This window comes from Corvus cornix, unplaced genomic scaffold (genome assembly GCF_000738735.6).
Source record: "Corvus cornix cornix isolate S_Up_H32 unplaced genomic scaffold, ASM73873v5 scaffold8, whole genome shotgun sequence".
Classification (NCBI taxonomy): Eukaryota; Metazoa; Chordata; class Aves; order Passeriformes; family Corvidae; genus Corvus; species Corvus cornix.
The window spans coordinates 40,560-54,167 of NW_024108693.1; the positions used below are offsets into that span (position 1 = coordinate 40,560).

At 71.3% G+C, this 13,608-nt stretch overlaps 2 protein-coding genes across 2 annotated transcripts in view; both read left to right on the top strand.

Annotated features, from left to right (window-relative positions):
* The first annotated feature begins 372 nt into the window (after nucleotides 1-372).
* LOC120412294 (RAS guanyl-releasing protein 2-like) lies at nucleotides 373-9,147 on the top strand. Its single transcript, XM_039572681.1, is given in 18 exon segments — nucleotides 373-407; nucleotides 1,342-1,429; nucleotides 1,763-1,865; nucleotides 2,276-2,341; nucleotides 2,493-2,612; nucleotides 2,841-3,465; nucleotides 4,008-4,181; nucleotides 5,461-5,577; nucleotides 6,000-6,283; nucleotides 6,632-6,709; nucleotides 7,077-7,109; nucleotides 7,112-7,190; nucleotides 7,473-7,588; nucleotides 7,847-7,981; nucleotides 8,212-8,250; nucleotides 8,483-8,656; nucleotides 8,757-8,815; nucleotides 8,969-9,147. Coding segments are annotated over 14 exon segments (2,004 nt in total). The 5' UTR covers nucleotides 373-407; nucleotides 1,342-1,356; the 3' UTR covers nucleotides 8,213-8,250; nucleotides 8,483-8,656; nucleotides 8,757-8,815; nucleotides 8,969-9,147.
* Nucleotides 9,148-9,726: 579 nt separating this feature from the next.
* LOC120412303 (neurexin-2-like) overlaps nucleotides 9,727-13,608 on the top strand; it is a 38,242-nt gene continuing 34,360 nt past the window's right edge. The window contains 2 exon segments of the mRNA XM_039572690.1: nucleotides 9,727-9,764; nucleotides 12,292-13,607. Coding sequence (XP_039428624.1) covers nucleotides 12,435-13,607 — 1,173 coding nt within the window. The 5' untranslated portion in view covers nucleotides 9,727-9,764; nucleotides 12,292-12,434.

The following is a 13,608-nucleotide window of genomic DNA, read 5'->3' on the forward strand; positions in this document are numbered from 1 at the left end:
ACAAATTCGCTGATTATCGTCGGGGATTATTTGGGGTCTCGGGGGGATTTGGGGTTCCGGGGGGGGGGTTGGAGGGTTGAGGAGGGATCTGGGGGTCGCGGTGGTCCTGGGTAGGGGGGAACCGGGGGGCTCCAGGGGGTCTGGGGGGCGGTTTTGGGGCCGCGCCCCCTCCCCCGGGCGTTGCCGCCGCCGCCTTTCTGTTGAACCACAAACCACTTCCCTCCCCCCGCCCCACTCAGGAACCCCCAAACCCGCCCGGATCCGCCCCAAAACCCGGGCTCCGCCCCCCACATCCCCCCCCCACCCGGGAACCCCCCAAACCCCCCCGACCCCCCCCAAATTCCGGCTCCGCCCCGCCCCCGCCCCTCGCCGCGTCCTCCCCGCCACCGCCGCGGCCGCCGGAGCAGGTGGGGCCGAGCTGGGGGGTCCCGGGGGGTCCCGGGGGGGTCCCGAGGGTTCCCGGGGGGTCTCGGGGTCGGGGGGGGTCGGAGCGAGGCGCGGGGAGGTGCGGGACCCCCCGAGTGTCTCCCCAGAGCCCCCTCCCAGTGCTCCCAGTAGTCCCAGTTTCCCGGGATAACCCCATCCCAGTGGTCCAAGTTTCTCCAGTGCTCCCAGTTCCCTCTCATCCCGGGGGCAGCGCAGTCCCGGTGCTCCCAGTATCCCCCAAGCCTCCCCAAGTGTCTCCCAGTCTCTCCCCAGTATGTCCCAGTCTCTCCCAGTTCCCCCCCAGTCCCGTGTCCACCCCCAGCACTGGGACGCTCCGGAATTGGGGGTCAGGAAGCGCTGCCTTATCGGGGTGTGCAGCACCCCGGTGGGGGGGGAATTTGGGGGGTCCGGGAGGGTTTGGAGGCCCCCCCGAACCTCCCTAAAATTGTGCAAGCGCTTGGGCAAGAGCCCGTCCGGGGGGGGGGGGGGAAGGGAGAGGGGAGCGAGGGGGACCCCGGCACCCCAAAACCGAGACCCCCCCCACCCAAGGCAGAGATCCCGCGGTGCCTCCAAATCGGGACCTCTGGGACCCCCCGGGACCCCCCCGGGCAGCCCTAAAGTCAGGGGACAACGCCCCCCCCCCCCCCCAGACTCCCGAACTGGGACCCCCCAAATCCCTCCAAGCCCCCCCAAACCAGACCCTCAAATTGGGACCTACAGGAGACCCCCAGGACCCTCCGATCCCCCAAACTGGGACTCCCCCCAGGGCCCCTCCAAGCCCCCCCCCCCCAACCCCCCCTTGGTGCCCAAGGGACCCTCAGGACGGACAGGGGGACCCCTCGGGCCCCCCAGCTCCGGTTTGGGGGGTCCCGGCCGGTCTCTGGTGCTGACCCCTCCCCCCGATCCCACTCCCAGTTTTGGGGTCCCACCATGAGCAGCTCCCTGGACCTGGACCAAGCCCCCACCCTGGACGAGCTTCTGAGGGGCTGCGTCGATGCCTTCGGTGTGGGGGGCGCCGGTTTTGGGGGGCCCCAGGGGTTTTGGGGGTCCCTGAGGGTTGGGGGAACTTCGGGGTTTGGGGGGGGTCTCAGGGTTTTGGGGACCCCCGGGATTTGGGAGCCCCTGAGGTTTGGGGGGTCCTGGGCCTGGGGAGGGCCAGGGCTTGGGGGGGGCTGGGGGGGTCTCTGGGTTTTGGGAGGGGGTTCTGAGCTCTGGGGTGTCCCTGAAATCTGGGGAGTTCTGGAGGGGAGGGGTTGGTGTTCTGGGGGGTTCGGGTGGGAGGTTGGGGGTCCCAGGGGGGTCTGGGGTTTTGGGGTGACCCCCCCGCCCCCTCCAGACGCGCAGGGGAAGGTTCGGGACCCCAACTTCGTCCGACTCTTCCTGGCGACACATCCCTGGTACCTGCCCCAGGCCGAGGTGGCCGGGAAGCTGCTGACCCTATATCCTTGGGGATCCCCCCGCGACCCCCCCGGGGACCCCCAAATCCTGCGGGACCCCCAAACTTCCTGGGATTTCCCCCAAAACCCCACCCCGGTACCTGCCCCAGGCTGAGGTGGCCGGGAAGCTGCTGAGCCTTTACCCTTGGGGACCCCCGCGGGACACCCCAAAACCCCCCGGGACACCCCCAAACCCCGGGGACACCCCTGAGATCCCTTTCATTGACCCCTTGGGACCCCCTGAACTTCTGGGGACTCCCTGGGACCCCCCCCCCCCAAACCTCCCTGACTCCCTGGGAAGCCCCAAACACTCCAGGCCCCCCCCCCCCCCAAACCCCAGGGACTCCCCCCAGGACCCCCCCAGACCCCAAGAACCCCCAAATCCCCGTTCAAGCTCCTTGACCCCTCCCCAAGGTGCAGGAGTCGGGGGGCTCGGCCGAGGGTCCCTCCCTGCGCCTCAAGATCGGCCACTTGGTCCGGTGAGTGACCCCAAAACCCCCCCGGACCCCCAGAGACCCCCTTTGGGCACCCCACAATCCCCTTGGGATCCCCCAGATCCGCTCGGGGGGACCCCCCAGATTTGTGGGGTCCCTCCTGAGCCCCCCCTTTTCCCTCTCCCCCCCCCCCCAGGTACTGGGTGCGGGCGTTCCCGCAGGAGCTCTCGGGGGACCCCCAGGTTTTGGGGCGACTCCGGGAATTGGGGGCGGCGCTGGGGGGAGACCCCGAGACCCCCCTCGGCCTCGAGAGCCTGTAGGTGAAGGGGGGGAATGGGGGGGCTGGGGGGACAATGGGGGGACACGGGGGTGAAATGGGGGGGGACAGGAATGGGGGGGACAGGATTGGTGGGGTCCGGGAGTTGGGGTCACGGGGTTGTGGGGGGAGGGGGCTGGGGGGGCACAGGGAGGAAAATTGGGGGGCACGGGGGGGAGCACGAGGCGCGTCCCTTTGCACACGCGTGTGTCACCCGCGCGTGTCCAGCCCCGAGGAAGGGGACGCTGCCGAAGGTGACAATGACGGTGACCCTGGCTGTGCCCCCGGGGGGGGTCCCGCGGGGGGTCCCGGGGGGGTCGTGGCCCCCCCGCCCCGTGCGCGGTTCTCGATGCTGCTGGAGCCGCTGGAGCCGCCGGAGCTGGCGCTGCTGCTCACGCACCTGGAGCACCGCGGCTTCGCCCGGCTGCGCGTGAGTCCCGGGGGACACCTGGGGACACCTGCGGGACACCTGCGGGACACCTGGGGGACGCTTGGGGAGACCTGGGGACACCGGGGGATACCTGCGGGACACCTGGGGACACCGGGGGACACCTGGGGACACCTGGGGATACCTGGGGACACCTGGGGGACACCTGAGGGTGTGTGTGACACCCCTGTGTGGGACACCTGGGGACACCGGGGGACACCTGGGGACACCTGGGAAGACCTGGGGACACCTGCGGGACCCCTGGGGAGACCTGGGGACACCTGCGCGGACGCCTGGGGACACCTGCGGGGATACCTGGGGAGACCTGGGGACACCTGTGGGACACCTGCGGGACACCTGCGGGACCCCTGGGGAGACCTGGGGACCCCTGGGGACACCGAGGGACACCGGGGGACACCTGAGGGTGTGTGTCTGTGTGTGACACCCCTGTGTGGGACACCTGGGGACACCTGGGGGACACCGGGGGACACCTGAGGGACACCTGAGGGACACCTGGGGACATCCCCCCGCCCTGTCACACCCCAGGGTAGCCCCTCCTGCACGACACCCCCATGACCCGCAATGTCCCCCCAATGTCCCCAACGTCGCCACAGCTCTCGGACGCTCCCACACGTGGGTGCGACCCCCCCATGTCTCCCCCAAATGTCCCCGGTGTCCCCCGGGACCCCCGGTGTCTCCCGGTGTCCTCCATGACCCCCGGTGTCCCCCATGACCCCCGGTGTCTCTGGTGTCCTCCATGACCCCCGGTGTCCCCCATGACCCCCGGTGTCTCTGGTGTCCTCCATGACCCCCGGTGTCCCCCATGACCCCCGGTGTCTCTGGTGTCCTCCATGACCCCCGGTGTCCTCCATGACCCCCGGTGTCTCTGGTGTCCCCCGTGACCCCCGGTGTCCCCCGTGACCCCCGGTGACCCCGGTGCCCCCCGGTGCCCCCCGGTGTTCCCCCAGCTCTGTGACATCCGCGCCTTCGCGCGCTCCGCGGGCACCTCGAGCTCCCCCGCTCTCCGCCGCTTGGTGGCGCTGTCCAACGGCCTCTCGCGCTGGGTGCAGCTGCGCGTGCTGCGCCCCCTGGCGGCCCCGCAGCGCGCGGCGGCGCTGGGGCAGTGCCTGCACCTGGCACAGGTGAGAGCGGGAATGACCCCCGGGAATGACCCCCGGGAATGACCCCTGACCCCCGGGAATGACCCCCCTGACCCATAGACCCATAACCCTGACTCCCCTGACCCATAGACCTGGGGTAGTGCCTGCACCTGGCACAGGTGAGAGCGGGAATGACCCCCGGGAATGACCCCCGGGAATGACCCCTGACCCCCGGGAATGACCCCCCTGACCCATAGACCCATAACCCTGACTCCCCTGACCCATAGACCTGGGGTAGTGCCTGCACCTGGCACAGGTGAGAGCGGGAATGACCCCCGGGAGTGACCCCTGATCCCCGGGAGTGATCCCCAGGAATGACCCCTGACCCTCGGGAATGACCCCCGGGAGTGACCCCTGACCCCCGGGAGTGACCCCCGGGAATGACCCCCCTGACCCATAGACCCATAACCCTGACCCCCCTGACCCATAGACCTGGGGCAGTGCCTGCACCTGGCGCAGGTGAGAGCGGGAATGACCCCCGGGAGTGACCCCTGACCCCCGGGAGTGATCCCCAGGAATGACCCCTGACCCCCGGGAATGACCCCCCTGACCCATAGACCCATAACCCTGACTCCCCTGACCCATAGACCTGGGGCAGTGCCTGCACCTGGCACAGGTGAGAGCGGGAATGACCCCCGGGAGTCACCCCTGACCCCCGGGAGTGACCCCTGAGCCCCGGGAGTGACCCCTGCCCCATAGACCCATAACCCTGACCCCTCTGGCCCATAGACCTGGGGCAGTGCCTGCACCTGGCGCAGGTGAGAGCGGGAGTGACCCCCGGGAGTGACCCCTGAACCCCGGGAGTGATCCCCAGGAATGACCCCTGACCCCCGGAAATGACCCATAGACCCCCGGGAGTGACCCATAGACCCATAACCCTGACCCCCCTGACCCATAGACCTGGGGCAGTGCCTGCACCTGGCGCAGGTGAGAGCCGGGAGTGACCCCCAGAAATGACCCCTGATCCCTGGGAGTGACCCTTGACCCCTGGAACTGACTCCCTGACCCATAGATCTGTCTCACAGACCCATAGCTCTGACCCACAGAACTGACCCCCTGACCCATAAACCTGAACTGACCCCCTGACCCATAGAACTGACCCATCAAACTGTCCCGCAGACCGCCAGCCCTGACCCAATCCCTCCATAACCCTGCCCCAATCCCTCCATAACCCTGCCCCATAGTCCTGTCCCTCAGTAACGCCCCCCACCCCCCTAGCTGCCCCCAGCCACCCCAAACATCTCCCCCCCCCCTCCCCCAGAGCCTCCTGGAGCTCCGCAACTTCAACTCCCTCCTGGCCGTGGTCGGGGGGCTCGGCCACGGCTCCATCGCGCGCCTGCGCCGGACCCTCGCTCTGCTGACCCCCCCCCTCATCCAGGTGGGGGGTCCTGGGGGAAGCTGGGGGGTCCCGGTGGGGAACATGGGGGTCTTAGGGGGGTCCTGGGGTGCTCTTGGGGGAACGTGGGGGGCACAAGGGGGTCCGAGGGGTGTTCTGGGGCACACGCGGGTGTTGAGGGACATCGGGAGGTTTTGGGGGGTTCTGTGGGGGTCCTGGGGGACACATGGGGGTCCTGGGGGAGTCCCAGGGGGCACAGGAAGGTCCAGGAGGGTCCTTGTTGGGTTCTGGAGGAGGCACAGGGGAGACGGGGGGGTCCCGTCACCCCTCGGCCCTGCTCAGTTCTAAAATGTCCCCCCTGTGTCCCCCCCCCCATCCTTGTGCCCCCGCTCTGTCCCTGTGTCCCCTGTACCCTCCTGTGACCCCCCCGCACCCCAATATCCCCCTCCCCGATGCCCCTCCAGCTGTGGGCACAGCTGGCCGAGGCCGTGGGCTCGGGGGGGAACTACCGGGGCTACCGGGCGCTGCTGGGGGGCGCGGGGAGCGCAGGGGGGTTCCGGGTGCCGGCGCTCGGCGTCCACCTGCGGGACCTGGTGTCGCTGGAGGCGGCGCTGCCGGACTGGGGGGCCCGGGACGCCCCCACCCCAACAAACTGCGGGCCCGCTTCGCCCTGCAAGGGGCGCTGCTGGCGGGGCGCGAGCAGGGACCCCCCGGCACCCCCCACCCCGACCTGCTCCGGCTGCTGGAGGTGAGACCCCCCCACCGCACCACCCCAAACCCCCTCCCGGGACCCCCCAAACTCCTTCCTGGGACTCCCCCAGGATCCCCCACCCTGACCTGCTCCACTCGACCCCCCCGCAAACTCCCCTCGAACCCTCCTGTCCCCCCCCCCCCCACCCAAAACCACCTGAATCCCTTCCCCTCCCAAACCTCCTCTGCACCCCCAAACTCCCCAACCCCTCCAGCTCTCCCTGGACCCTCAGACGCCGCCGAGCCTCGACCCCTCCCCCCCGCTCCTTTCCTCCATCCCAATCCCTTCCAAACCCCCCCAGACCCCCCGGGACCCTCCCCCCGCAGTTCCCCCGTTGTCCCCCAGGTGTCGCTGGCGCTCGGGCCCAGCGAGGAGCAGCTCCACCAGATGTCGCTGCAGCGCGAGCCCCGCGAGAGCGCCCCCGTGAGGCCGGGGGGAGCGGGGGGGGGAACGGGGGGCGAGTGTGGAAAGGGGAGGGGCGAGTGTGGAAAGGGGGGGGGGCGAGTGTGGAAAGGGGGGGGCGAGTGTGCAGTGGGGGGGTGGGTGCGGAAATGGGGGGAGTGTGAAAAAGGGGAGGCGAGTGTGCAAGAGAGGGGCGGAGGGCAATGGAGGGGGGGGTGAGTGTGCAAGGCGGGGTCAGCGGGGGGGCCATGAGTGTCCAGGTGAGTGTGCAAAGTCCGGGGGGGGAGGGGGCGGGAGTGTGTAAGGGGGTGTGAACACCTTGACGGGGGGATGTCCAGCCCGGGGGTGAGTGTGCGCTGGGGGTCTGACACCCCCCTCACCCCCCCAGGCGGGGCCCCCCCCGGAGCTGCCCCCCGCCCTCCCCCCCGAGCGCTGGGTGCTGCCCGAGCCCCCCCGGCCCGACCCCGCGGGGCTGCGACCCCGCCTCGAGCAGCTCGTGGAGGTGCGGGGGTCGTAGGGGGGGGGGGTCGTGGGGGGGATCGGGGGTGACTTTAAGGGGGCTGGGGGAATTGGGGGGGAACCTGGGGAGGAGGGACTTGAAGGAATTGAGGGGTGGGGGGGTCTGGGGGTGAGGGAGGGGGGCCATGGGGGCGTAGTTTGGGGGTTCCAGGGGTCCCGAGAGGTCCGGGGGAGGGGGGTTGGGACGGGTCTGGGGTGATATTTTGGGGGTCTCGGGGGGAGTCTCGAGGGGTCAGCGGTGACATTTTGGGAGGGGGGGTCTCAGTCCATTTTCCGGAACTTCGACGTGGACGGGGACGGGCGGATCTCGGTGGAGGAATTTGGGATCGTGCGGGAAAACTTCCCCCACCTGCCCCCCCTGGGCGAGCTGGACACCGACATGTGAGACCCCCGGGACCCCCAACCCCCCCCCAGGGTCCCCCCGAGACACTCCCAACCCCCCGGAACCCCCCCAAACCCCCTAGACCGCTCACCTGCCCCCCCCCCGAGGGGGGGGCGGAGCTGGACACGGACAGCTGAGACCCCCCTCCAGGGACCCCCAAAAGTGGGACCCCACTGACCCCCCCGAAGCCCTCCATGACCCCTGACCCCCGTGACCCCTCCTGTGACCCCCCCCTGACCCCCCCGTGTCCCTCCCAGGGACGGGGGGCTCAGCCGGGGGGAGGTTCTGGATTATTTCCTGCGCTGCAGCCAAGGACCCCCCCCGGGACCCCCCACAACTTCCGGGGGCTGCGGGGGCTGCGCGCAGGCCCCTGTGAGACCTGTGGGAAACTGGTGAGTGCGGGGGGGCCCCCGCGACCCCCCCCAAATTCCCCCAGATCCCCCCCTCCCCTACTGAGCACGGCTGGGGACGTGAGGACCCCCGGGACCCTCCCCCGCTCTGGACCTCGTGACCCCCCCCCGAGGGGGGAGGGTCCTGGCGAGTGGGAGCTCGGGGGGGTCCGGAGGGGGGGGTCTTTCACCCCCCTGGACGCCCCCTGACCCCTCCCTCCCCCACCCCCCAGATTTGGGGGTCTGCACCAAGGATGGGCTGGAGTGCAGCGGTGAGTGGGGGGGGGGGGGCAAAGGGGAGGGAAGCGGGGGGATCTGGGGGGTCTGGGGGTGTCTGGGGGGCACCCTGGGTGCTGGAGGGGGGCGGGTTCTGGGCGTGATGGGGGTTTCGGGGGGGTCTGGGTGCTGGGAGGGGGGGTTGGGGAGGCTCTGGGTACCCGTGGCGGGGTTTGGGGGGTCCTGGGGGGTCTCTGAGTGTGAGGGGGTCCCCGTGCCCCCCCCCAGGCTGCGGCCTGCGCTGTCACATCGCGTGTCGGGAGCGGCTGCGCCCCGAGTGTCGCCGGCGTGCCCAGAGCGTCGCCGCTGCCCCCCCGGACCCCCCCGGACCCCCCAAAGCCCGGCCCCGTTCCTTCAGCCTCTCCCTGCCCTGGCCCCGCCGGCCCTCGCTGCGCCCCACAGGTGGGACCCCAAAACCGACCCCCCCTCGGGACCCCCACTTGAGGGGATCCCCAAGGTGGTCGGGACCCCAAAAATGACCCCCCCCCGGATCCCCCCCCAGAGCCCCCCGAGGAGGTGCAGGAGCTGGAGGACGGAGTTTTTGACACCCACCTGTGACAGGTAACAGGGCCCGGGGGGCTTGGGACCCCCAAATTGGGGTCTTGGGCGTCGTGGTGCCCCCCAGATTTGGGGGGCTCAGACACCTGAGTCCCCCCAAATTGGGGGTCCTGCACATGGGGGTTTCACATTGATCCCCGCCCCCCCTTTCCACAGGGTCCCGGAGGCTCTGGCCCCCCCTCGACCCCACCTGACTCCGGCCCCCCTCACCCCACGGATTTTGGGGTGGCTTTGGGGGGGCGCAAACACCTCGGGTCCCCCCCCCCCCCACCGGGGGTGTTTGGTGGGGGGGGGGGGCTCTGCTTGTCCCCGTGGGAATAAACTCCATGTCCGTGTGTCTGTCCGTCTGTGGGGTGTCCTGGATGGAGCTGGGGGGGTGGGGGGGGGGGCCGGCTCTGCTGCGGGGGCCGGCGCGGGGAGGGGGCTTTATGGGGTTTCTATAGGGCCAGAGCTGGGGCCCTATGGGGGGTCTGTGGGGCAGCCGCGAGACCCCCGGGGGGTCCCTATGGGGCAGCCGCGAGACCCGCCCCCCCCACCCCCCATCCCCGCGGGAGTCCCCATGGGGCGTTTGGGGGGGAGGCCCCCGAGGGGTCTCTGTCGGGCAGAACCCGCCCCCCACGGGGGTCTCTATGGGGTCTCTGTGGGGCAGCCGTGACCCCCCCCCCCCGAGGGTCTCCATGGGGCAGCCGGGGGTCGTCGTGCCCGGTGCGGGGGGGTTTAGGGGGCGCACGGAGTCGATACCGGGGGGGGTGAGGGAGGGAGAGGGGGGGAGGGGGTTTTTTTTTGGGGGGGGGGGTTGCGGGGAGGATTCGGGGGGGGGCGAGGAGAGGTGGGGGGGTGATGTTGCGGGCGCGCGCGGCTCCGTTGCCGTGCGCGTGCCCGGGGCGGGCGGGGGCTGCGGGAGCGGCGGGAGCGGCGGGAGCGGGGCCGCGGCCGGGACCGCCCGGGGCAGGTACCGGAATTGGGGGGGGGGACAGCGCCGGGAGAGGAGGGGGAGGGGTGGGGGGACACGGAGGGGACCTGTGGGGTGTTGGGGGGCCCGGGGGGGGGGTGGGGGAAGATGGGGGGCGCGGGGGAGGGGAGGGATGCGCCGAGAAGGGGGTGCGGGGTGGGGGGATGCGGGGGGGATGCCGGGGGGATTTGGGGGCTCAGGATTGGGAGGGGGCAGGTTTGGGGGTGCGGGGTGGGGACACGGGGATGGGGGGGAGGATCATGGGGTCTGGAGGGGGGGGCACGATTGGGGGGAGGATTTTGGGGGACTCAGGGAGGGGATGCGGGGGGGAAATGGGGGGTACGGGGGGATGCGGGGCTGGGGGGGCCGGAGGGTCACAAAATCCCCCCCCCTTCCCATCGCCAGGCGGGGTCTGGGGGACTCCGGGGGGGGAAGGGCCGGGGCTCCCCCACCCCGGGGAGGGGCCGCATCGCCCCTCCCCACTGCAGGGTCTGGGGGCCGCATCCCCCCCCTTCCCCCCCCGCCCCCACCGGCGCGTCCCCCCGAGCCCCCCGTGGGATTTGGGGAGCTCATCCCGCCCCCTCCCCCCACTGCAGGGGGGCTCATCCAGCCCCCCAAACCCCCCCGGACCCCCCCCCCCCGGCCGCGGGGCCTGCACTGGGCGTGCTGCACACGCGTGTGCGCCGGGCCCGGCCCCACGGGCGGTGTCACGCGGGGCACACGCGTGTGAACGGGGGGGGGGGGGGCGAACTGAGTGTGCAAAGGGGGGCCGCGGGTCTGGGGGTGCACACGAGCGTACGGGGGGGGCGAGAGTGAAAGTCGGGGTGCACGGGCGGGGTGGCGGTGGGGTCGGGGTGCGCACGCCCGGGGGTGCCCACGAGCGTGCAAGGGCGGTGCGTGTGCGGTTTCGGGGTGCCCACGAGCGTGCAAGGGCTGTGCGTGAGGTTTGGGGGTGCACGGGTAGGGAGGGCTGTGAAACTGGGGGTGCACACGAGCGTGAGCGGGTTTGTGGGGGGTACCTGCACGTCCCGTGGGGGTGCACACGAGCGTGCGGGGGGGGGGGGGGGGTTTGCGGGCAGTTTTGGGGTGCACACGCGCCCCGCGGTGAGCGTGGTTTAGAGGGGTGGGCGTGCACCAGGCCGGGGCGCGCACGGGTGTGCAAAGGGGCGTGCAAGGCTGGGGTGCAGGGGGTGCACACGGAGTTGGGGTGCAGGCGGACCCTGGGGCGGGGGTGTGCAGATTTGGAGGGGGGGGGGGGGCACACGAGCGTGCGAGGGGCTGCACGTTTGGGGGTGCGCGTGCAGGGGGGCGTCCAGGCCACTCTGGGGGGGGCACACGAGGGTGGTTTGGAGGGGGGGGGGGGGCCCGCAGGAGCCTGGGGGGCCACCAGAGCGTGTGAGCGGGCAAGGGGCGCACACCTGTGTGGGGGTGCACCTGCGGCACGGGGATTTTGGGGGGGGGGGGCGTGGCTGGGGGGGCGGTGCGTGTGCAAGGCGGGTGCACGTGGAGGGAGGGGCGCGCACAGGTGTGCAAGGTGGGGCCGCTCACACCTGGCTGGGGGGCACACGCGTGTGCAAGGGCGTGTCTGTGCGAGCGTCACCTGTGCGAGGCCGCGGTCACGGGGAGCGGGGGGGTGTGGGGTGTGGGGGGCGGGGGTTTCTCCCGGAGAGGGGGGGTGGGGAGTCCCCGCCCCTCGGGTCGCCCCCCCGGGCCCCCTCCCCCTCCCCCCCGGGGCCATCTCCTCCCCGTGACCTTCAGGCGCCCGCGGGGACACGGGGGGGACACGGGTGGCCGGCTGCCCCTCCCCCACCCACAGCCCCCCTCCCCCCCCCCAAAGCGGCCCCCGTGGGGGGCTCAGAGGGGCGGCGTGGGGGAAATCCCCCTCTAGACCCCCCTCACAGACCCCTCTGACCCCCTCCCCCGGCGTGTCTGCGGTGTGTGGGGGCCCCTCAAGTCCCCCAGCCCCCCAAGTCACCCCCAGACCCCTCCGAGGGGGCCCGGGTGTCCGCGCGCCCCCCTCCCCCCCTTTATCGACCATCAGCCGGCGATAATTAATTAATTAATGACCCCCGGGGGAGTAAGGGCACGCCGAGGACACCCATGGGTGGGGGGGGAGCACCCAGGCCCGGGGCCCTCCCCGTGAGGGTCTCTGGGGGGTCCTCCCCACCCTGGGGGGGTCCCCCCATGGGATGGGAGTGGAGGGGGGCCAAGGTGGGGGTCGCTGTCGATCCCCCCCTCCCCCCCCCCGCAGGTGCAGCAGTTAATGTGATTGGCTAATTATGCGCTGCATGTTAATGAGCCCCATTAGCCAATGAGGGGGGGTTATAAATAACCTGGGGGCTCATTTGCATAATGCCAGGGCCCGGGTTGCCGCGGTGACCGACCCCCCCCTTCCCCCCCTCCGTCACGGGGTTAATCAACGTGCTGATAACGAAGGTGGGGGGGCCCGGTCCCCCCCCTCCCCCATACCTGGCTGTCCCCCCGCGGTTCAGGGCCCCCCCCTGACTCTCTCTCCCCCCCCCCCCAGGTGCCTCCGGACCCCCCGGCCAGGCTGTCGCCGCCCGCTGGGGCCACCCATGTGGCTGTGAGAGGACGGGGGTGGCCGGGCCCCCCCAGGGCCCCCCCAGGGCCCCCCCAAGCCGCCCAGGCTCCGAAGCCAGCCCAGGCACCATGACCTGTCCGGTCGCTGAGGGGCACCCGGTGCCCGGGGGCCACCAAGAGACTAAAGCCCACCTGGGCTCCATGACCCACCTGGGCCCCCAGGCCCAGCACGGCTCCACGGTCCCTCCAGGCTCTGAGGGCCACCACCAAGAGACTAAAGCCCACCCGGGCTCCGTGGCCACCAGAGGATCCACGGCCAGCTGGACCTCCACGGTCAGCCAGGACCACCGAGAGACTAAGGCCCACCTGGGCTCCCAGGACCACCTGGAGACTGTGGCCAACCAAAGCTTTGTGGGCGACCAGGACCCCCAGGACCACTCCGAGCCCGGTGCTGATGGTGGCTCCATGGTGCTGTTGGACTCCAAGATCTCCCAAGGCTCTGAGGAGCAGCCGGGGACTCGGGTCAGCCAGGTCCCTGTGACCCACCTGGCGTCTGTGGCCACCCAGGACCACCTGGAGATGAAGGTGCATCAGGAATCTGTGGCCAGCCGAGGGTCCGTGGGCAACCAGGACCCCCAGGACCACCCAGAGTCCACCACCAACATCTTGTTGGACTCCAAGGTCAACCAGGGCTCCATGGCTCGCTTAGACCTGAAGGGCCACCAAGACCCTGCTCCCTCCCAGGCCTCTGAGGACCCCCAAGAGCCCAAGGTCACCCAGGGCCCCCTGGCCAACCAAAAGACCAAGGTCAACCAAAGCCCCACGGCCCCCATAGAGGCCAAGGTCAACCAAGACCCTGTGGTGTGTTTAGACTTGAGGGTCCACCAAGCCCCTGTGGCCAACCAAGCCCCCGAGGACCCCCGAGACCCCAAGGCCAACCAAGACCCCATGGACCACCCGGAGACCAAGGCTGACCGAGCCCCCCTGGCTCTTACAGACTGGAAGGTCCACCAAGCCCCCATGACCAAGCACAGCCCCGCGGACCCCCAAGAGACCAAGGTCAAGCCCAGCCCTCTGGACCTGAGGGTCCCCCGGGGCACCGCGGCCAAGGGAGGCTGCACCGCTCGCCCGGGGACTGAGTGCCACCAACGCCACGTGCCCACCTGGGCCACCCCAGCCCCCCGCCCGTGTGCCCGAGTCCCCTCGGGCGCCCGCCTGAGCCTGGTGCTGCTGACGCTGGGGTCCCTCCTGCTGCCCTGCGCCCGGGGCTCGGCGCTGGAGTTCGGGGGCGCCCCGGGGCAAG